The sequence below is a fragment of the Poecilia latipinna genome, unplaced genomic scaffold (assembly GCF_001443285.1).
Source record: "Poecilia latipinna isolate Pla-1442-1.1 unplaced genomic scaffold, P_latipinna-1.0 Scaffold616, whole genome shotgun sequence".
Classification (NCBI taxonomy): Eukaryota; Metazoa; Chordata; class Actinopteri; order Cyprinodontiformes; family Poeciliidae; genus Poecilia; species Poecilia latipinna.
The window spans coordinates 57,106-80,381 of NW_015113232.1; the positions used below are offsets into that span (position 1 = coordinate 57,106).

Below are 23,276 nucleotides of genomic sequence, written 5' to 3' on the forward strand. Positions count from 1 at the left end.
CCTGGTTCTAAAGCAGATAACAACTAAACCTTTTCAGCAGACCTTTTGAACCCATCTGCCTAACTGGATAATGACAGATATGGTTTCTGGGGAAGGTATCACTTTTACATCTCCTTTGTCCTTTTTCTTTTTAAACTCTCAGAAAGACCCAAGCCAGGTTTTCTGACCCACTTAGATCAGCATGATTAGTAATAACTATGAAGATTCCTCCAGCAGGAGGAGAAATTCCATATTTTTTGTGAGGTACCATAAGAGATATCTTCTGACATTCATGTACAGCTCTGAATGACAGACCCTTCACTCACTGCATTGTTGCACTCATGATGGCCCCACTGATAAAGTCTATCACCTTAGAAATGAAATATTTTCATTCTGTTTGTGTCTGTTTGTGAACCAGATTGTGTCCAACAGTAACCATCGTCTCTGGGTGCTTCATTATTAAAAATGGTAATAGAATAGTTGTGTGGTGCAGCGATTAGAGTGGGCCCCACGTGCACAGAGGCCACAGACATCAGCGCCGCCGTCCTGAGTTCGAGTCCCGTCCTCAGTGCCTTGTGGCTCTTGCCTTCCCCGTTTTCTCTGCCCCTTTCCTGTTGGATTACTTTCAAATAAAGGCCACAGGAGCCGAAAAAAAACTTCTTAAAAAATGGCTGTAGAAAGTTATTGCACACCTGTTAATGTAAACAAAAGAATAATAATGGATAGGGAGACCTCTCACTCATTGACCACCGGAGATAGGCACAAGCACCTCTTGCAACCCCAGTAGGGATGAGTTAGTTGGTTGGTTGGTTGGTTGGTTGGTTGGTTGGTTGGTTGGTTGGTTGGTTGGTTGGTTGGTTGGTTGGTTGGATAACATTTTATTTTAATGCACTATATGTGTAAATCTCAAACTGCTGCAGAATTACAATGAAAACATGAACTGATGTATAGACCATAAAAACTCACTTAATACATGAACTAACACTGTGTTGGAACATCTTTCAGTTGAATTCCACCATTCAGTTATCTGTGGTCAGCTTCTCCTGGAATCTAACACTCTGACTTCAAAGTTGTCAGAATGTCGCAGGTTGTCAGGATATCCACTGGTGACACTACAGATTTTGCATTTGAACTTGGGCTAACCCAATATTTTGATTTGCATCCTTTGCTGATTTGGACCTAAAAAAGTTCAAGTTTGGTTCCTTCAGATGATGACACTTTCTTCTTCGATATTTTAGTGACTTGGCTTGCATTCACACCAGCGCTGTTCACTCAATTTTAATCAGTTTTACAGCACAAGGCATTATAGGTAAATACAACAAGAACAAATGTGCGATTCTAGAGCTAGAGGGAGAAATGACATGTGGTCTTTTATCAGTGACAAAAGAGAAATCCACTAGAATCTAATGGCACTCCATTTTTATTCACATTTCACGAAGAAGGAAGTTGAAAGCTTCTGTCTTCTTCGGTTGTTTTTGTGTAGTTTCATTCTAAGGTGTAGCGCCCCCACATATCAAAACTACAAGATGTAATTCTCACTGAAGGTGTAAAAAGTTTTGACATGATCATTAATGGTCTCATTTATAGCCGTCACCAAACCTGGCATTTTAACAGACGTGTGTAGACTTACTGTTAATTGCCTGTATTTTTGTTGTATCAGTCCAACCTATTAACAGACTTTTTAAGGCAATCCAGATTGCGTTCAGGCATTATTGAAGAAAAGCTGCATGAGGGCATATTAATATTTTCAGAGCAGTCTGATGATGTTTGATCTGCCTGATCTCACAGCAAAACATAAAGCACCAATCACTAAACTCCACAAGTATTCTAGAAAAAGGCAGTTATTCTCGTGGATGAGTAGATGGAGAGTTTATGCCAGTATGCTGGTAAAAAAAAAAAAAAAAAAGACATACAGCATTACTTTTGTGGGATTTATTTGAACGTCTATTTTTGGTTTTTCCATTGCTGCAGGAGTTAGAGAGTTAGAGAATCAATCAACGTGCATTTTGGAGGGATAGGGTGTTCTCTGAACAGGGATCTAAATTTTAAAAGGCTTCTTTTTAAGTGTAGCACACAGGATGATCCCTTTCTGTGAGAAGGTGTCACTCGCTAAGTCTCTATCATTACCTGCTGACAAGCCGGTCTTAGCTTGGGTCAGATCTCAAAGTCAGTCTGTCCTAGTTTCCACTCCAAGAACAGAGAAACATAAAAAGAAGATATAGAAGGTGAACTGCAGTTTTCACAAGGAAATGAAAGGTAAAGGAAGGAGAGATTTGTCAGCAGAGCAAAGGGAGCGGGTGAAAGAAAGGCAGAGAAATGGGAACTTTAGATTCACAGGCAGGAAAAGAAAAGAGGGTAAAATCCCTGTCTTCTCAAGGACAGATGAGAAAATGAACAGTTTTGTTGGGGTGAAAAAGGGAAGATATGCACATAGAAAAAAATTGATTGTTATACTTCCAGGAAGTAAAAAAGATTATGCAACAGCTTTTTCTAAACAGTAGAAATGAGTCAGACTGGATATGATGAATTTTCTTAGTTAATGGTAATGCAAATTAATAATAATGAGCAACAACATGGAAACTAAAGGCTATCAGTTGACTGAGCAGATTCTGCAAAGGTTTAGTGTAATTATTAAAGTTAATAAAATTTAAAAATTGTTAATGAAATGCAAAGTGATTAGAAGAAAAGACAAAAAAGGAGACCGTACCAAGAATTAGAGATGCAAAAAAGTTTTTTGATTTATTTTCATCTTTTGGTAAAACCGAGATCAATTTCAACAATAGAGTAAATGTCGCAAAATACCACAGACAGGATGTGAGAGAGAAAAGCTGGAAAAAAAAGAAGAAATAAACAAAAAAGTGAAAACTCTGTGGATTTAAGCCTGCAGGCGTTTCAGCAGAGCTCGTCTCTCAGGACCAACACTGCCTTTAATGAATCCTCACCGACACACACTCAAAAAGGCATATTTTATCCTCTTCGATAAAACACACACACTTGTTGTAAAACACACACACACACACACACACACACACAGAAAACCTTTTAGAACACTAGGATAACAGAAGAAGACTGGCTCTGTGGATGAGGCTGGATGAAGGGACAGAGTCAGCAGCATCACATGCTGACTTTCCTCTCACTTTTCTGCAGTTTGAGGTTTCCGTCTCAGAATGAAGTCTCTGGTATTGCTGCATTTTTACGTCTTTCCAAATTAAAAACATTGGTTGTTCTGCAAAGAAATACAGATAGAATGATCTCACTTTGCAAAGAAGCCTCCCAGCAAAAGTATAACATGTGTATTACAAACAAATACAGAAAAGTAAACGCAGGTAGAGATTAGATAAGTTAATATTTATTTAATGATTGCACAACGAAAGATTGTTGAAAGAATACATAGCTGTCCTCTGCTTCAATACAGAACTTGTCACCTGTTTGATGAAGACAGACCTCCAGGAAGAAGCAGCCTGTGATTTGTCTCAGAGCTGGGACTGTAGTCAGAGCCGGGCGCAGAGCGGCTCAGTCTGCAGCGGGAAAACATTTTGTTTGGTTCAGAGCCTCTCTCTTTGCAGAGGAGGACGGCTGTTTATAGAGCAGGCAGTGTGCAGTAAGCTTCATAGTGTGAGAGTGGCGCATTGCAAACGTCATGGCCAAACGTTGGTCATTGGGTAAAATTCAAAACATTATCAGAGTTCATTAAGGAGTTGTTTCTGAACAGAGAGTCCTGACAAAGTGGGCTGGTTCTGATAGAGAACTCTAACAAGACCTGACGTTTACCAATCAGTGATAGAACACACAATGCAGTTAATTTGTTTTCGTAATAAACTTTGAAGCCCTTCAGCCCCTAAAATCCAAAAATATTTCAGAAGCCACATCTTACACCAGCTCTCTTTAACTCCAGTCCTCAGGGGCTGCTGTCCTGTCCCTGTTCCAACACACCTGAATCACCTCCTCAGCGGTCAGAGTCCTGCTGATTACCTGATTATTTGACTGAGGTGAGTTAGAGAGGAGACATCTACAAGCTGCAGGACGCCTCGTCTTTAAGACCTTTTTTTTATACCAATATTATCTCAAACTGCACTTCTTTGAAGCTTTCTGTGCAGATTATCACATCAAAAATGAGGATATGGGTATATATCAGTATCTCAAATATTTTGTCTATAAAAACCCCCAAAAAACAAAAACATGAATGTTGTGCAGCGTGAAGCAGAAATGAACATGTGCCTCCAGTGGGGCAGCAGCAGGTTCCAGTCTGAGTCCATTACTAACTAATTTGGTAAAATGACAGACCACAGTTCAGAACTGAAGTGCTGTAAGGAGAAACATGAGAACAAGCTTGATCAATCTTATCAGTTAAGAGATTTTTTTTTTTTTTTTTTTACATCATTACGATTAGGACAGATAACTTGGTTAAAATATGTGATAAATACCAATGATCAATGAGTGAGAAGTGTGACAGGTGATGAAAGAAGGAAAAAAATTAATGGTGAAAAAGATGAGAAAAAGTGAAGTGAAGAGACTCAACTTTAAAAGGGAATAGAACTCCTTTAATCGAGCGGTCTCTCTCCTGCAGCCTCAGGCTAGCCTCCAGCACTCCCTTTCTTCCCATCTCCATCTATTCTCCTTCTCTCCCTCTGTCCTTCATTAGTGAACAATCAGTGAGGGAGCCATTTAAAATTGAAGGAGACAAAGAGTAAGGTTTATCATACAGACGGGAGGTTTTTTTCGGTCATCTCAGACTACATTTCCCTACATTTGTTTCACTTTTTTTTCCCTCAATGTTCTTCAGCTACTGTCACTGATGTTGAACTGCAGCTGACTGATCTGAACTTTCTAGAAATGTTAGGAAAATTTACATTGTTGCAATGTGAACAGAAAATATTAACATAAAACAGTTTTCCTTGTCATACTGTGTGTAGTGAAGAGACGTAAAGGAGGTATCCTGATCTCAGACCCTGACTCCACAAACTGACTCCTCCTGATGCGGAGGAGCAGATTACTGAGCTTGAAGATTTTCAAAAAGGCACCGAGAAACCAAATGAAAGATGTCATCAATTAGAAACAATTCCTGCTGATCATCTGCTGCTGGGTTAAAACTGCAAGCTTTCTCAACAGCAAAGTATTGGTGAAATCAGTAAGACCTTTATAAAAGAGTTTAACAATTTAAAACAGATTTGTGTGACAATGGTTACAGCTGCATTTGTAAACTTCTGAAAAGTCCAGAGGGTGTCGTTGGAGACAAAGCAAACCAGACACTGTTCATCGTACTATTTCCGACAAAGGAGTCAAAATAATCAAGAGTTGTCTAAGACTCAAGGAGCAATCGCAGACATATTTAGAAAACCTGGAAAGAAGAGATTTGGATATTCACATTAATTAACATACATGCATGTTACTAACTTTTTTGTTTTTGTTGAAAAGAACAACCAAGACAGAAATCACAAGAGCGGCTCTCTAGATCTGTAACGATCTGCCTTCACGGGTGGATGTTTTTCAACCCTGAAAACACCTAGAAATGATGGTTCCTCATCTCGTCTCAAATAGGAAACAAACTTATGAACTTAGTCTTTCTACATACAATAATTGCTGCTATGTGTAAGTTTTACTTCAACTTCTCCATGTCACATTTTTCCAAAACTATGTCTAGAAATATAAGATCAAAGGGTGACAAATGAGTAAATGATCAATCAAATCAATGTAACCAATAAATGCAATTGACTCTTAGTACAAAACATAAAATGAGTGAAACATTTTTCCAAATATGCTGTTGGTAATTCACTTCCATACAGTGGCTTCCATGAACACTCGATGTCCAAGACTCCACTCCTGAATGAAAAGCCTGTTTAAAGTTAGCTGCAGCAGACATGCACAGCACAAACCTACAGGTAACACGAGTCAACAACCTTTGGTCTGCTCAGCTTCCTCCACATCACTTGTACTCATTTATCTATGTTTAACAATTAAATTAATGGTTCAACCAGTGTCAGAAATGTCATCCAAAAATACTCAATACTTGACACAGAGGAAGTGTGTGGGGAGGATGGTGACTCTAGAAGTCTGTGGAAACGCTGTTTGTGAACTTTGATAAGACACAACAACTTTTGAGAGAAGTGGAACAATTTTGATCCACAGTGCAGAGAATGATAAGGTAATGATTCTACTTTCCTTTGAATTATTTGGATTGTTAAAGTGTTTGTTCATTTGGTGAAACAGTAACGTGTCTGTTGGTGTGGATTCTCATTTAAACTAGGTGAGGACCAGATGTTTAGTTGAGATGTTTCATTTTATCCAAGCTACTGGAGATTGAAGGATGGCTTCAGAACAAAGTCATTCTCATTGATTGTGTTTAGTCGAGCTGTTTTCTGAGGAGTCAGCGTTATTTTGGACCTGCACTTGTGTTTAGATTTCACCCACAGAAACAGTCTGCTCCAACAGTAGCACCTTTCATCTCTCATGGTGTGTGTGGGCGTGTGTCCTCTTCCATTGGGCATGCTAATACAGCCAGCATCTCTCTGAGGACCTGCCGACATCTGAACAGCCACCACTGCCATGCTTGTGCACATGTGTCTGATGGTGTGCGTGTGTGTGTATTCACTGTGCTGTTATTTACTCTGTTGTACAAACAAAACAAGGTCACATTCAAGGTGACATGATCTCACCATCTCTACCTTAACAAACAAGTTATTTTCCCTCTGTCTCTCTGCCTCTCCCCTCCTATGAATAGGCAAATAGAGAAGGAATAAGCAGCAGCCGTCCGACCAAAGTCAATTACTAAAGCCCTGGGGATGTCGTCTTAAACAATGCTATTAGATTCTAATAGTTTTTAATTACTGGCCTTCTTTTTATATAAATCAGCCCTCACTTTCTCTCTCTTTCTTCTCTGTCATGGAAAGCCTATTTGTGTCCGTAATTAAATTGAGGAGCGGGATATGAATTCAGAGGCCTTCGCTTCTCGTCTCTGACTGTTTCTGTTTGAGCGGCTCCTGATTAATGCCAATACATATTGCTTGAGATAACCATTTAGTGGTTAATTTAGCCAAATTTATTACCCGCGTGCTGTTTCAGGGTGAAGCGAGGTTTGGGTGTTGGGTGTGGGTTGGGGGTTGGGGGCCACCTTTGAAAGGAGACATGTGGTTGCTGCAGTGGCACAGCGATGTCTGGTGGAGAGCAGGAGTATTACTTTTATTCACTTATTCGGTGAAAAGCTCATGTTGTGTGTTTGGAAAATTAAAGAACTGACCATTATGTGATCCAGATCAACTTACCTTAACAAACTGAAGAGGTTTAAGTCTCTTAATGACACTAAAAAACACACAAACCTTAGCTGTAAATAAGGTGTTTTTGTTTCTGAAAGGATAAGAAAAAAGTACAGAGGTTAATGTATCATGACTGAATATAATCACCTTTGTCTCTGTTTTTCTTTGTTCTTATCTGGGGGTGTGGGGGTGCAGTTGGTGCCTCTAATAGGTGTGTAAGAGGACTCAACATAGACAGGCTAGCAGTAAGTGCTAGTTCTTACTGAATCATATGTTCAGGATGTCATCTTCTTGTCACTACAACTCTCCATCTGGCATTCCTGACCTCAAAGTTTTTCTTCTTTATATCTGTCTTGTGTAAATACTTAGCTTAAATCTGCAGTATCTAGCATTTATATAAAACAGTTTTTTACATATTTATTAAAACTGTTGCTATGTTGTGACAGATAATCTGAAAAAAGCTCCTCTGCTTCCTCCTTGTAGTCCTACTGTCATCTGCAGAAATATACAACTCAGTCAGAATCAACTAATCAGAGCACAGCAGATGAGGAGGGAATAAAATATCTCAACATAACCATCACACTGGTATCTAGGAATGTGTCATTGTGTGTTTTTTACCTGATGATAAACTTAGATAAAGTTATGATGGTATCACGATAATTAAAGAAAAAGTTTAAAACAAAACTGATTGCATATCTGTAAAATAAACTAATTTCGATACAACCAAAAACTGCCTCATTCCAAGATTCTATCCTGCAACAATGTAGTAGGTTGAGTTATCATGGAAAAACATGATAATCATTTTCCTGTGTGTTTCTGTCTCTCTCTAGTGATGAATAAAGGTCAGTGTGTGACAAAATATTATCGGTGGATCCAGAAGAACGGTGGTTACATCTGGATCCAGTCCAGTGCCACCATTGCTATTAATGCCAAGAATTCCAGCGAGAAGAACATCATTTGGGTCAACTACGTCCTCAGGTCAGACATGACTCACTTTGGGAAATGATGGACCATAGCTGCAGCAATACCCCTCTAATTTTGAATTATGAATTGCCAGTAACAGTTTTTCTGTTTTTCCTCACAGTAATCCTGAGTATAAAGACACACCCATTGACATTGCCCAATTGCCAAATCTTCCAGAGAAAGCGTCTGAGTCCTCCGAAACCTCCGACTCTGAGTCTGAGTCCAAAGAGAACTCAGGTATGTAAGTGAATGCAGAGTGGAGGAACAGTTTCATATCATAAATGTAGAGTTATTGCTGAAAGACAAAGGAAAGAAAGAAAAAGACTACAAAGTAAAATATTGACATTTTAAATAAAATGTTTTTTTTTTTCAATTTTTTAAAGTTGGACCATAACAGAGGTGTAGTCTTCATGTCCAGAAAGTCGTGAAGAAAACAAGTCAAACTTGAAAATCCAAGCTATACATAAGAGAAGCCCCAGATATTTCATCAGTTGGTGCCAGGGCGCGGTCTGTTGCAGGCTGAGCGGTGGTGGGTGCCAGCAGCTGCAGGGACTGGGCTCTCATGGCAGCCCAGCCTGCTGCCGCAAAATGACAACATGATAAAATATGCTCAGACAAAATACACAAAGCTCTGCAAATTTAACAACTTCTCAAAATACTTCAAAACATTTCTAAGCAGTATAGAACAGAACGTATTTTTGAGAAAAAAAAAACCCTGTAATAATCCAAATATGACTTATGAAATGGGCAAAGAATTAGAAATAAATACTTTTGATAAATGTTTATTCCTTAAGAGAGCTTTGTTACCAAGTTCAAGCACCTTAGAGACAGAAGGACACACTGACCTGTTCCAAGTACACCTGTCTCCACCGAGTGGTGACGTCAGAAGTTGGTTTGGTATGTTTTAATTGGACCGACCCGTACCACGTCTTAGGATCGCTGTGGAACGGTCAGAATGGAACTACACACAACATGAGCCATTGATTGTCACTGCTTGCTTCAAGCACAAGACATACCAGTGTTTGCCCTTGCCTAGTGCTACTTTAGGCTCCTAGGTTTTTCCTCACTTGCCTAGTGAAAGTCCAACTGTTGGTGGAAATGCTCTGCTGAATATGGTGGATCGTAAAATATCACATTGAACCACACTGACACAGCCCATCCCATTCCCAAACACCAGTCCTCTCAAACATGTCTTCCACATGACACCACTTTGTCTTTTCAGCATCAGGTCTCCCAGGTCACCCTGCGATCCCAAAATGGTGCCACTTCCAGGTCATTTGAACAGCTGTTCAGTAAATAAGCACAGTGAGTGAGCTCTTTGTGCAGTCAGTTACTTCAGAACCTTTCAGTTGCTCTGAGACTGACCTGTCCTATTGGACCCAGTTTGTAATGGGAGACCAAACCAGGAGCAGAAGCTCCTGACATGGAGCCCATAATAATTAGTCAATTCTAGCTAACACTACCTTTATTGAGTTGGAAGTCTACACACACCAGAAAAGCCGACAGAGTAAAACATTTTTCATGAAAGCCTTAGAATCAGTAGTAATTGAAGCATCTTTAAAGTTATTCAAATTACTTGAGCAGAAACATACAGGCAGCCTGCTAACACCATTACCTTCCTATGATGTTGTTCACAACTTAAAAAACACATCTTAAACATTATTATTGCATCATATCTTCATTGCAGCCAGCACTAAGTGACTTAGAGCTTACACATTGTAAATGAATTTAAACCAAGACAGCCCCTCCACTTTGAGCATAATACTATCAAATCCTAAAGCCTGTGTTGGCACAGTGGAGCTCAGGGCCAGCTGGTATTTTTGCTAGAGGATAGGGATTCTGGCAGGCTGCTGGCTGTAAACTGATGCCAGCTGCAGCAGGAGGGAGCCAGCTTCAGCAAATGTCCAACAGGCCCAAGGTGCTCTGATTCAACATGTTCAAAAATGAAACAGATGCCCTTTGACCTTTCTGCAGTTAGATGGCAACTAACATGAGAAGATGCGTCTGTTTTGTTTACAGCTGTTACAGAAAAACCGACACCAAAGACTAATTGAAGCCACACAAAGAACATCCTCCTGCTTTAGTTTGAAATCCTCTCTTTTAGTTTCCGTCATGCATTTAGCTTTTATCTCCTGTGTTTGCAAATGCTTACAAAAATGTTGCAATACCTTGGAAGTCAGACTGAAACAATAGATCTAAAGATTTACCACCGCTGTGCATCTCTGTGACTCCACCGCCTCTCTGTTAAGGCAGCTGCCTTTAGTCCACACCTGAGCTTATAGGCAGCATGTCAGTCATGTTGCATTCCAGACGAGTTGTCAGTAAAGCAAACAAAATCTCTGGATGTTCAATAAATAGATACATTGATTAAGGAAATGGTAAATGAATTATACAGATATGTTTTTCCACTTAATCTGTTTTGCTTTCATCCAAACTGATTCATTAGGGGCTCCAAACAGAGCCAACTGGGCAGTCCTTTGTTTGTGCTGGTATAATATGTGTATTGTTTGTGTGTAATTGGCTGGACAAAGCCAACATGACTAAACAAAAACAGATGGTGAACATAGCAAATACAGAAAATAATTCAATTCAATTCAGAACAAATCATTTCAAGACACTTTACAAAAAAGGCCAATTGACTTATTATTATTATTATTATTATTATTATTATTATTATTATTATTATTATTATTATTATTATTATTATTATTATTATTATTGACCTTTATGTCAACGGTAAAATCCCATTGAGATTGAAAATCTATTTTACAAGAGAATCCTGGCCAAGGCTGAGGTAACAGAACTTTCACAACAAAACACAAATACTCACCTGCCAATCACACACATACACACATTACAGTTCATCCTAGTTATCAAACCGTGCTTTAAGCTCAGTTCATTACCCAAATTAGTTCAAAAGTTTTTATCCAATCCAGTGTTTCTCAAAAGTTTTCCGGCTGAAGACCACTTCACCTATTTAACAAACACTCACAGACCACCTAACTTCAAATTGCCCCCACAAAAACATAACATTGTAATATATATGATCTGAAATGAAAGTATTAGTCTTCTAACGTGATTATTGTTTTTTCTTTGTTCATCTTAATGAGAAGAGTTTAGATCTGAATGGCCAGGACAAAAGCATGAACAAGTCTACCGGGTTCAGATTTTGAAAGTGGATTCAAAGCTTTCCAATGATGTCAAACACATAAAAATGAAAAAATGAAGTTGTTCTTTACTACCAAGTGTTGTGTGCATTAATAACATTTTAGGACAATTTGTAATTTAGAAGCACAATAAAAGACAAATAGAATGGAGTTGCTTTGGCAGAAACAAAAATCCTCTTCTTGTCGATTAAATATAGAAATTATACACACATTCCTGTCAACTGTATTTATCTATTATATTTAATTAATTTAATCTAGTCATTTTAATTAAATATGAATAACGATAGCTTTATACGCCGGCAAAGTTGTAAAAAACAGTTCTTAGTAACTGAGACTCACCATGCGAGCCCATCTGACATGTGAGCAATAATAACACGTGATTTTGTCCAGTTCTTGTCAACTTTGGCGAATTTGAAAATTTGTGATGAGCTCATGCAAGCTGAGCAAGAGGTTTAGCTTGATCTGCACCCTCACGTGCATCAAGCAGTCGGACGATGTGGCCTGGCGTAACAAAGAAAGGCTGATGAAATTAATAACGTCACAATAACTTGTCTAATATTTTTATTTCAACCATCCTATATTTTTTTAACAGACAATGAAAATACCAAGTCTGAGGGAAAGCCAGGCCACCAAGCAGAACACAGAGAGGATCCAGAAACAGACAGCAAACGTCAGCAGCAACCAGGCCAATCACATTGCTCATCCGAGGAAATGAAGAACCATGATGACGGAGACAGTTCAAGTAACCCTGAAAGTCAGGACAGTGATGACAGCCTGGAGCCCTCAGATGGGGAGCAGGAACAGGAGCAGGAGGTGGTCCGAGGAGAGGGGGGAGGACTGGAAGGCAGATTGGGAAGATTAGCTGGACTGGGAGCGCTGGAGGGACTCAACACCATCAGTGGACTGGGTAGTTTGGGAGGGCTCCATATTAAGGTAGAGCACTATGGAGAAGGAGAAGAAGAACTCCACAACTCACAAATGTCTTCATCAGAGGACGACGAAGAAGAGGAAGATGAGGACATTGATGAGGTCGCTGATGTAGGAGTACAAAAATGTGATGATGCCAGTGCTGGCAGCAAGCTCCAGAAAAGGCGGAAAAGGAGAAAAGTGCAAAAATGGGATGGAACACGAAGCAGGAGGCTTTGTCTGTCCACAACTCCCCCCAGCCCAGCAGCAATAGGCGACTCTACACCACAGGCCAATCCCTCAGGGGCCACCTCCATCACTCCCACACCGCTTCTAACTTCGTCCAACTCCCCAAACAGCACAGGAACCACATCCTCTGTTCTTAAAATCAAGACAGAGATGGCAGAGCCTATAAACTTTGACAATGACAGCAGCATCTGGAACTACCCACCCAACAGAGAGATTTCCAGAAATGAGTCTCCATATAGCATGACCTCCAAGCCTCCTGCTGCAGGGAGTCAGGAGACATTCCCTTCCCCACAGGGTGGCTCTCTACAGGTAGCCATCCCTGACTCAGTCCTCACCCCTCCTGGACCCGAAGGGGCAGCAGGTGGGGTGAGAAAGCCTCCATACAACGGAAACGCCGCCTCCTCCTCTTCTTCCACTGCTACGAGTTTAGCTCCTCCTTCCAACACTTCCTCCACTGACCCCCTTTCCCCTCCACTCTCTGCATCCCCCCGGGACAAACAACAAGGTACTCCTACAACATCCTCAAACTCTTCCTCATCCTCCTCTTCAACTTCAAGCTCTTCTTCACTGCTGTATTCTGGGGATCTTGAAGCACTTCAGCGCTTGCAGGCTGGTAATGTGGTCCTTCCGCTGGTTCACCGTGTCACGGGAACTCTGTCTTCTACCAGCACCACAACACCTCGTGTCTACACCACTGGGACCATAAGGTACGCGCCAGCAGACGTCACTTTGGCCATGGCACAAGGGAACCTCCTTCCCAATGCTGCCATGAACTTTGTGGAGAGCTCAGGGTTTGGTCTGGACCCTAAGACGCCTATGGAGATGCTCTATCATCATGTCCACAGGCTAAACATGTCTGCTGCAGCAGCTGCAGGCCCTTTTGTTGGATCCCCAGCACCCACAGTTGGGAATGGCAGCCTGGGTGGCCAGATGTCAGCGACAGCTAACGTTTTCACCACAGCGGAGGGACTTTTCTCAACGCTACCGTTCCCCGTGTACAGCAACGGGATCCACACTACGCAGACAACTCTGGAAAGAAAGGAGGATTAATGAAATACATCCAAGACCGCATTACTGTGTTTAAAAAATCAACAACTGTTTCTAACTCAAAGACTACTCAGTAGTAAAAAATAGTAAGAAAGAATTTATCAACGTGGAGCAGCACTGTGTTTCCAAGATGGAACAAAAGACAGGAACTGTCAAACGTACTCTTGCACTTTGAGCAATTGAGGTTGTGAAAGACATGGGTGGCCCTCACACACACACACACACAACCCTTTTCTATTGATTTTCTCTATCACCAATCTCTCTTTGCTTCCATTTATTGTAATCAACAACTTTTTTTTCTTACAACAGATGAACAAAAAAAAAGCAACGATTCTTTACTGTAAAGAATTCCTTTTTGCCTACAGAGAATTCATGTTGCCTAAGGATTCCACTGGAGCCTGAAGGGGATCATTTTATGATATCACTTGTTTTGGTTGCATCTTTATGAAGATGTTGATTGTGCATACTTTCAGGAGGTTGGTGCAGGTATTTGTGACACACTGAAAATGCTGTGCCTCTCCTTCTTATGTATCTTGATGTGATCAAGGCTAAAGAAAAAGAGTTTTTAACCTGAGAGGAGAGGGCAGCTGTCTCAGAGATAATCTTTTCACAAAAGGTTTTTGCGAATGTTTCTTGGTTGAGGGGACAGTAATCGATGCTTTTTCCTCTTCTATTTCTTCCTTTTTATGAAATATTCTAGCTCAGATGTAACTTTGGAATCAAACATTATACAGAAAAAGAAAAAAAAGCAATTTCAGCCGGGTAACGACCTGTGAACTATCGAATGTTACTACAAGTTTCCTCATTTATCTGAGGAGTTTACCTACAGGTCTCATACCAAACATAACCTCCACTACATCTACTCTCATCTCAGTCTGTCGAGCTTTCGTACCTTCACTCTGCTTATCTGACCTTTAACTTTCTGTCCACATTTTTTCTGGTAATTCTACAGATTTGTGGTGCTAACAAACGTCCAGTTACCCAGAATCAGCTGGCTGATGTGGGTACTGTAAATTCGGCCCTCCTGTCCTTCCCCCTGTTTGATTATTGTTCTTTTTATTACTAACCTTCAGGAATCTCAGAATACACACAGCAATGTGGAGCTGATCACTAGATGTTTAGGCTCTCTTCTGTTCTTTTTATTCCTGTATATTTGATAAGCGAGTCACTTTTAACTCTCAGTTAGACTGAGGCTAAATACTTAACATTGCTAACTTAAAAAATGAATGTTGACAACCTTGACAGGATCTTGTTTTCCTGTTATTTTGTTTGTTTTTGCTGTTCTCCTTTTCTTCCTGAACCAGAATCACCTCCACAACATTTTCCTCAACAATCCACTCTCTTCCATCCCATCACCAGAACCTGTGATTAAAAACTACATATCAACAAGGAGATTGTAATAAAGACATGCATTTTCAATCAATCTGTCAAACAATCAATGTACAACAGGAGTAAAGTGGGATTTCCTTTATTTAGATGAACAAAAAAAGAGAAAATCCCTCTTCTTTAAAAAAAAAAAAAGCTTTGTTTTTGCTCTGGTTGTGTCCTCCTTCCCCCAGCCTCTTTTGCCAAAAAAAAAAAAAGAAATGCTAAGTTCACACATTTGGTGTTTTAAAAGCACTGTGATCCTTGCTCATTTGTAATTTTCCTCTACTTTTTTGGTAAAAAGAGAAAAAAAAACATACTAAGTAATAAATCAAACTGTAATAAGCTATCACAGTGTCAATCTTTTGAAAGTTGACAGCCCTGTCTTTACCATCCCGTCATCTTATTACCCCGTGTGATTAAGCCGTAAAAACGTGTTACCGATGTGTTTAGTGTCACTGGCTGTCAAAACGTCTTTCATGGCAACTTCTCTGTGTGTGTGTTGACTATATGCAGTATATACTGAGCTACTGTAGCTGTTTTTGTCCTTTGTCTTCTCTGTGCTCTATCTCTAGTGTGGCGAAGGAGAGGAAGTGGCGTCAGAGGGAAAAAACTGTCAGCTGGATGAATTCTAATCTAAACTCTGCGTCTCTGCTTCCTCCTCCTTCTCCTCCGTTTCCCTCTATCTGCCGTCTTAGTGAAACCAGTGGAGGTTGTGGAATTTCGTGTTTGGTGGCCTTTGCAAAAAAGAAAAAAAAAAACCACACCAGTAAAAATTGGTAGAGTCCACCATTTACTTTTTGCTGCTTCCTTTTTGTCTTTGTAAAATTGCATTTTTATTTTCTAACCCTTCTCTCTTTCACTCGACTGTTGCTTTTTGCTGTTGTGTAGTCTTATTCAAACCTCTTTATCTTGTTGTCTTTTCTCTCAGAGATGAAAAGAATATTTAACTAGCTCAAAGGTTTATGGAGCCATGTATTTGCCTCTAAGGAATTCTGGGACAGGTTTCCTGCTCATGCACCCAAAAGAACATAATAAGAAATATTTATGCTATTTAAATTGTGTAGGAATAATATAATTTACATAATTTAATATAAAGTTTGATGAGGAAAAATCTGAGGAAGGATTTTAAATATACTCTGAGGTGAAGGTTAAAAACTACCGCAGCCTGGACTGTGAAACATTTTCCCAGTCTTCCTGGAGGTGTTTTCTGTGCATTGGGTGTATTTCAATGGTCCGCACCAAAACGTCTTGAACTCCCAGTCAAATTTGTCTTTGGGGATCAAACTGACTTAGATAAGGGTTTCGAGGAATGTGAAAACATTCACAATTGTCTTTCAAGACACAATAATAAAAATAAAAAAAAAAAATTAAAAAAAAAACAATTTTAACAATTTCTATAAATATTAAAAGCAGGAAATTTTTTCTCACTATAAATCTATTTTTCTAGGTGTTTTGGAAAACTGAACTGCATGTTTAGTAATTTTGTCCATTTACTGTGAACAATCCCATTTTTGATTTTTATTATTATTTTAGTCTAATAGCTGTAATTTTACTTCATGTCTGATTGTTTTTTTATGTCTGGAATATCCATTATGTGGATAAAATGGAGGCCTTTTGAAAGATAAAGGTTTGCTGAAGTTCAGCAGACCGAGTCTCTGATCCAGCCATCACATCTGGACAAAACAAATTGTCACGTCTTGTGTTTATCAGTGTTAAGATTGGTCTTTTCAGGAGCGATTTCTTTCCACGCTCTGAATTTTAACATTTTCTATGTATGGATTTAAAGGCAATGGAATAGTACAAGCATATAGAAAATACTTTAGCAATGGGAGGCATATCACAAATGAAACCAGGAAATACACCCAAATGTAACTAAAACTAAACAGCTGCTTGAAGCTGTTTCAATGTTTTTCTGTGTTTTTTGTCGAAAAATGAAAACTTTGCTGGTGATTTTAAACCCTAAAAAACCTTAATCACAGCTGCTGTCAAATACATAGTGTTTAAAATTTTCAAATATTGAAAAGTCATCTCATTCACCTGTGAAGAAACTGTGTCTGTGTTTTTAACTATTTCTTGTACAATTAAACAGATTCTTTTATGAGGAACCTGGTGCCAAGTAGCTGAAATACGGGAAAGCGGGAATCTCTTATTATCAGTGTTAACAGTGTTATAAAATTCTAAATACAAACAAATTAAAATATTAAAAAAGAGAAAACTATGCTACTACAGTTTCTATTTTTTGTGTATATCTTTATTTCCCTTGTAAAGGACTCAAAACCTCATGACAAACTGATGCTAACTGTGAGTGCCTGGCTTATTTTTATCTTACTTTGAAATTACATTTTCATTTATCATAAATAACGCTGCAAATCAAAAAATGTACATATTTCATTTTTTATAGCTTTGTTCCTTTTTAAGTTTACTAGGTTCTCATCTGTTCAGAAGAACGTCACATACATGGTTGTCTTTCTGTAACCCAGTTTTGACCATCTTGCAGGTGCCATATTCATAATAAAAGGTTCTATTAAATTGGTTACCAGATTGCATCATTTCTTCATTTAGCCATCTCACTCCCCACCAGACTATTAACACTTCCACTCACTGAGACGCAGGTTTGTTTTGTCTTCTTTCTCCTTCATGTCTTCTGATTGATGTTTGTGATCAGGAAGGCAAGTGGAACTTTGTCTATAAGGTAAAGTGGGGGCGCTGTTTTACACTGGGTTCACATTTACAACCTTACCTCTTCAAACAGCACCTCAAATTCTCTTATATGTATTTCACAGCCAACAGCCAGTAATACTTCTATTCCAAAACTAGAAGTGTTGTTCATTTTGACGGATGGCAATCCAGAGGTGCTTCGCCGCACCGCCGCCGTTTGCTCTGGTTGACTGTAATAGGTGTGTATTTAGTGTGAAGCCTGATCTATTCCAGAGCAGAGACATAGGCAGAGTAAATTGGGGGTTAGAAAACTTGGGACTATTAGAATCTTATAAATCTTATCTTAAGGGTTCAGAACTGTTTAATAATCTCGCTGAAAGCCAGTGAGATCCTACAGTCCCTCTGTTCTCCTGTCAGTCCTCCTTCCAGCCTCTAGTGAAGAGTTGGTGCTGTGGACGGGTTCCTTGGTGCCTTGCTCTCTTGTATTTTGTGTGGTTTTTTGTGCTTATGTGTGCCATTCTGTGGTCACTTCACGAAAGGCATTCTCAATTTTCCAACAACCCCAGTTTCTCTGAGATCTGGTTGGCTCTTGGTTGGGGGCTCTCTATGTAATGTACCTGAGATTAAAAATGGACAAACTGCTTCCTCGAGGAGGAGAATTAGTTTTTACATGCTATGTAGATGTCATAAAGGACATGCAGTGCTCACCTGATGTGACTTTTACAGCCTGTAAATCTTTTAATTCACAGATGGAGTTTGTTCTGGTCAAGGTTTGCATACCACCACATCAGATGCTGGAAAATAGTTTACTGAACTGATAACGGACATAGAGAAAAAATACCTAGAATCTCTCATCAATGTTCTTTAGAATTTAAATAGTGCAACCCTCTCCAATGAACTCCCATACCACAGACAGCGTCACGTGTCCCAACAGGAATAAAAACACACTAAAGCAGCTTTCAAAGATGCATATCTGTCTGTCTGCAGGGTCGTTTTGTGACTTTCTGATCATCACTGCCTTCATCTCATCCCAACCTATTGGCAGAAATTTAAATATCCCTGTGGTTCAGATCATAAGGGAGTGAATGGAACAGTCAAAGCAAGAGCTACAGGTCTATGCTGAGTGTTTTGAAGCTTCAGCTACTGACCTGAATGAGCTTTGTGGAACCTGTCACTTCTTACAACTAATTTTGTGAGAACGTGACAAAGACCTTTTGTGTTCACAGCAACATTAAAGTATGGGCAACTTCATATCTGAGGATGTTACGCAGTTCCAGTGCAGTCCCCAAGAACTGACCGAGAAGCTACAGCGAGAAGCTTAAAGCGTTTGGAATGGTCTGAAAGACATCGCTAAGTAAAGGGGGCACTCCCACCCCTTTAATCCCTGAACAGAATCTAATTTGGTAGATGACCATAACAGGTTCTACTGCAGGTTTGGAAAGCAGCTGTTTCCATCTACCATTAACTTTCCACATCTCCATCTAACGTGGAATCTCCTCAGACCTCCTGCTGAGGAGGATGTAAAAATCCTGATCGGGTTCAACCTGAACAAACAAAAGCACAGCCTTATCCTAGGCTTCTGTAAAGACAAGATATACAGTATAAGATAAGTCAGTCATCAAACATTTAGATTTTGATAAACCTTGTGGGTTAGCATTGTGATAGAACTTTGACTAGCTTTTTAAAAAGTTACTAAATGTAAGGAGCTGAAGGACAGTATTCTCTATGACCTTGTTGCACAAAACTTACCTTCATTCTAAACACAAAATGGCTAAAGTGAAACATAAACTGAGCTAACCAAAAAGCGACGAAATCTATATGTGTCTGTTTCTTCCATCTTGCGTCTAGTTAGTACTTCTCCTGTCTCGGCTGTCTTCATATCCTTTTTGCTTAAAACGCCTCCCGTTTCTTCCATCTCATCCTCCATGCATTAATAAGTGGAGAGAGGAGAGGTTAGTCATTGGACCCTCAGAGGGCCAACCAGCTAACTTTAAATATTTCACTCTATTTTAAATGAGCGCACATGAATCATAGATTACAGCCAGTGCTGTGTGCGCGCCCATGTGTGTGTGTTGTGGTGCTCCAACCTGAAACTCCTTTTAATAACCTCTGGCTGTCCATCTCAGTGAGAAGGCCTGATGTTGAATTTAGATCCAACTGCGTCAGACGTTCACCGCAGGCGTAACGAGCAGCCTTTCATCACAGGCGTGATGGACAGATGATGAAACAAAGCGTTAGAGATGAAAACATGGCCTGTTTTTCATCTACACTTTCACATGGGCTCCTACTAATTCCCAACATGCAGAAGAAGTAAAAACATAATAAAAAGCTGTATAAGTATTTTGAAGACAGACCATCTCTTGACATAGAGGGGCGTTACATTTTGAAGATGAAAGCTGATATCTAATGGTGCTGCTGGGTGTCACTGGGGCTGAAAGCTCATGTGTGACAGCCAGGCACTGGAACTGTAAGTTTCATGCATGGATTTCTGTGTAAAGCATTTATATGTATTTGTTCAATTTATTTAAATGTATTGTGATGTGCATCAACAGTTAGGATATCTAAATGTTTGATTTTAACATTAAAATCTACTGAACAGTTCAAACTTGTGATTGGCTAACCTTTTACTGGGTAAAATCTTTATGTTTACATATTTTAAATAAATAAATTTTTTACTGTCAGATTCTAAATGAATTAGAGTTCATCTGAATGGGAAAGACAGGCCACGATGGACACTAACCCACCATGTTTATTTCATTTTAAACTGCCACACGCTCCCTTTGTATTGCTTATGTCCATTAATATGCTTTGCGTGTTCTTATTTTAAATATGTTGCTTTCATGAAGCCGTATATGCAACCTGCATGGAGCATTAGCCATCACCCTGAACATTGTTACCACTGGTTTCCCCCTACTGGTCTGACTGGTGGCTCATTGCTCGGTGCAGACATGGGACTGCTTGTTGAAGAATCTCAGCTCAGTTGGTGGTGCTTCCCAGCAGAATAGCCAGTGTTCAATTCGGATTTCGCTACTAAGCTCTAGATCAGTCACAAATACAACTTTATCCCTAATGTCTCTTTCCAAATTCACTTCCTGGATTTGATGCTGTTGAGGGAAACGTGGATTAAAGCAGGTGACAACAGCGTGTTCTCAGAGCTCCTCCCTCCTGGCTGCTCGATCTTCAGCTTCCCACGTTCTACCAGACACGGTGCTGGAATTGCAACAGTTATCAGAAATTATTTTTAATGCAGCATTTGCAGTGACTTTGTCTTATTTTGAACTGTGGATGTGTGTTGCTGAGCTCATACATCCTGTTGTGTGTGAAGTCGTTTACTACCCACCAAAGTACAATATGGATTTTATTCGAGACTTTTTTGAGCTGAGTGCAGATTTTATTCCTAAATCTGATAATCTTGTAAACTGTGATGTTTTTTTTGTTGTTGTTGTTGCTCTGCTAAATCATTGGCTTCTGAGTTTTTAAGGCTTTTGGTTTCTTATAATCAATCTGTTTGTGGATCGGCCCATCTACTCAGATAGACTCTGGACCTTGTGGTTTCATGCTGTGACATTTCTCAGACTGCTACCTCAGATCATTTTCCCAGCTTGATTGAATTACAGCTCTCAGCAGTTAGTGAACCACTGTTAGCAGTTCACTTCCTCACCTCTGCTATTGCTCAGCAGTTTATTGCTGCTATAAGGATTTGCAGTTTTCTCCTGTAATCAGTCTAGATGCTCCTTTTGTCCTAATGACTTATCATTGGTGTACAACACTGGTTGCAAGATTCTGGACTTTGTTGCTCCTATTAAATGTAAGAAGTCCAAACTCAAGGTTGAACCATGTCTGCACAATGCTACCACATTCAAAATCATCTTAACTCTCTTTCAGCCAATGCAGCAAGGCTGAAAGACAGTTAAGATTTAACACAATTAGCTCTGTTTTAAAGTTGCCCACATCTGCTTTCACTAATGTCTCTGCTGTCTGTGCTGGTTCTGCTGTACAGTTTGACCATGTTTTTCTCCTATTTGACCAAAATTGTGCAACACTATTTTTTCTTCTACATTTTTTTTCAATGTATTGATTCACTTTGATGAATTTTGTGCAGTTGAGTAACATCTATATCACACACACAATCAATATTCCAACTATTGCAAATGTCCTAGAAAGGCAGCAGCCGTCCCTAAAACAACCTGCTGAGAGAAACACCAGCATGACGTTCAGATATGTTCAGGGCCATGTTGGCTGTACCTGGTGCTTGTGAACAGTAACAGGAACCTCATCAGTGCTGTCATCAGTTAGTGTCTTTCCAACATGTCTGCATTTCCTCCAGACCACAGCGGCCCTGGATTCTGATGGGCATCACATTAATATACTGTATGTATGTGAATTAAACATGCAGTAACCTAGCCAAAACCAGGCAGAGAGGAGATAAGATGAACATGATCAAAGTAGCTGGACAGTAGCTGTGATATGGTGGGACATAGACCATCCAACATAGGATGTTGGCTCCTGTAATGCTCAGCTCCATGTAGTGATACTTGGTGAGTCATGCTCTGGATCCACAACATGTCACATCCCAACATATCCCATCCTCTGTGGTCAGGTTTCAAATGAACATCTGGTGCAATCAGACATCAAGCATTCCTTCATGTACTTACTTCCATTCTCTCTTATCCTCAACCCAATTGAGGAGTTTTTTTTCTTTTGTTTTTTTTCCCCAAAAGTAGATTTACGAGAGGGGGTTTGCACAGTGGCGCAAACTGGATTGGTAGCTGGATTCGATTCCTGGCCCGGGGTCTTTCTGCATGGAGTTTGCATGTTCTCCTGGTTGGATTCTCTCCTGGTACTCCAGCTTCCTCCCACAGTCCAGAAACATGACTGTCAGGTTAATTGGTCTCTCTAAATTCTCTTTAGATGTGAGCGTGTGTGTGTAAGAGCGTCCGTGTGTGTGTAGGTGTGTGTGTGTGTGTGTGTGTGTGTGTGTGTGTGTGTGTGTGTGTGTGTGTGCGTGTGCGTGCGTGCGTGCGTGCGTGCGTGCGTGCAGCAAACTGGCTACCTCTCCAAGGTGGACCCCGCTTCTCGCCCAAAACGTTTGCTGGAGATAGGCACACACACACACACATACACACCCTACCTCTGGGTGGACAAGGGTGTTAGAAAATGGATGGATGGGTTTATGAGAGGCATCTTTCTGCAGACCATGTGAGGTGAAATTACAGCAGATGTCAAATATAGATCAATTATGCCAAATGACAATTTTCCAAGACGTTTTGCTGGGAGATCTTTGTGGCAAATCTACAGGACAAGTGACTGTCAACTTAAAGTTCTTAATGGAAACTACTTTGAATGTTTTAGGTACAGTATGAGTGTTATGAAGTCTTTTTTGTAGCACCTAAAAAATATATCATTTAGAAAATGTAAAAATCTGTAACTCAGATAATCATCAATTATGCTCACACCACCTGGTCATAATCATCATCCACTGATGGAAGTGGATCTTCTTGGTGTCGAAGTAGAATATTGATCCTCAGTTTCAGTAATAACACATTTGTAATTTTGAGTGGCAGCATAAGATTACATAAATGTAACCAACGGATTTTTGTCTAAAATTTAACTTCAGAGTTTTCGTTTGTGTTTTTGCTTTTATATTTAGTTCGTACAGTTCTCAATAATTAATCTTCAGCTTATGTTT

The 23,276-nt window shown here is 39.8% G+C and overlaps 1 protein-coding gene across 1 annotated transcript in view; it reads left to right on the top strand.

The window, feature by feature from the left end:
- The window catches only part of npas3 (neuronal PAS domain protein 3), a 61,127-nt gene extending 45,378 nt beyond the window's left edge, over positions 1-15,749 (top strand). Inside the window, exons 5-7 of the mRNA XM_015043107.1 lie at positions 8,060-8,207; positions 8,314-8,429; positions 11,952-15,749. Coding sequence (XP_014898593.1) covers positions 8,060-8,207; positions 8,314-8,429; positions 11,952-13,564 — 1,877 coding nt within the window. The 3' untranslated portion in view covers positions 13,565-15,749. The remainder of the gene's footprint in view (positions 1-8,059; positions 8,208-8,313; positions 8,430-11,951) is intronic.
- Positions 15,750-23,276: the final 7,527 nt, after the last annotated feature.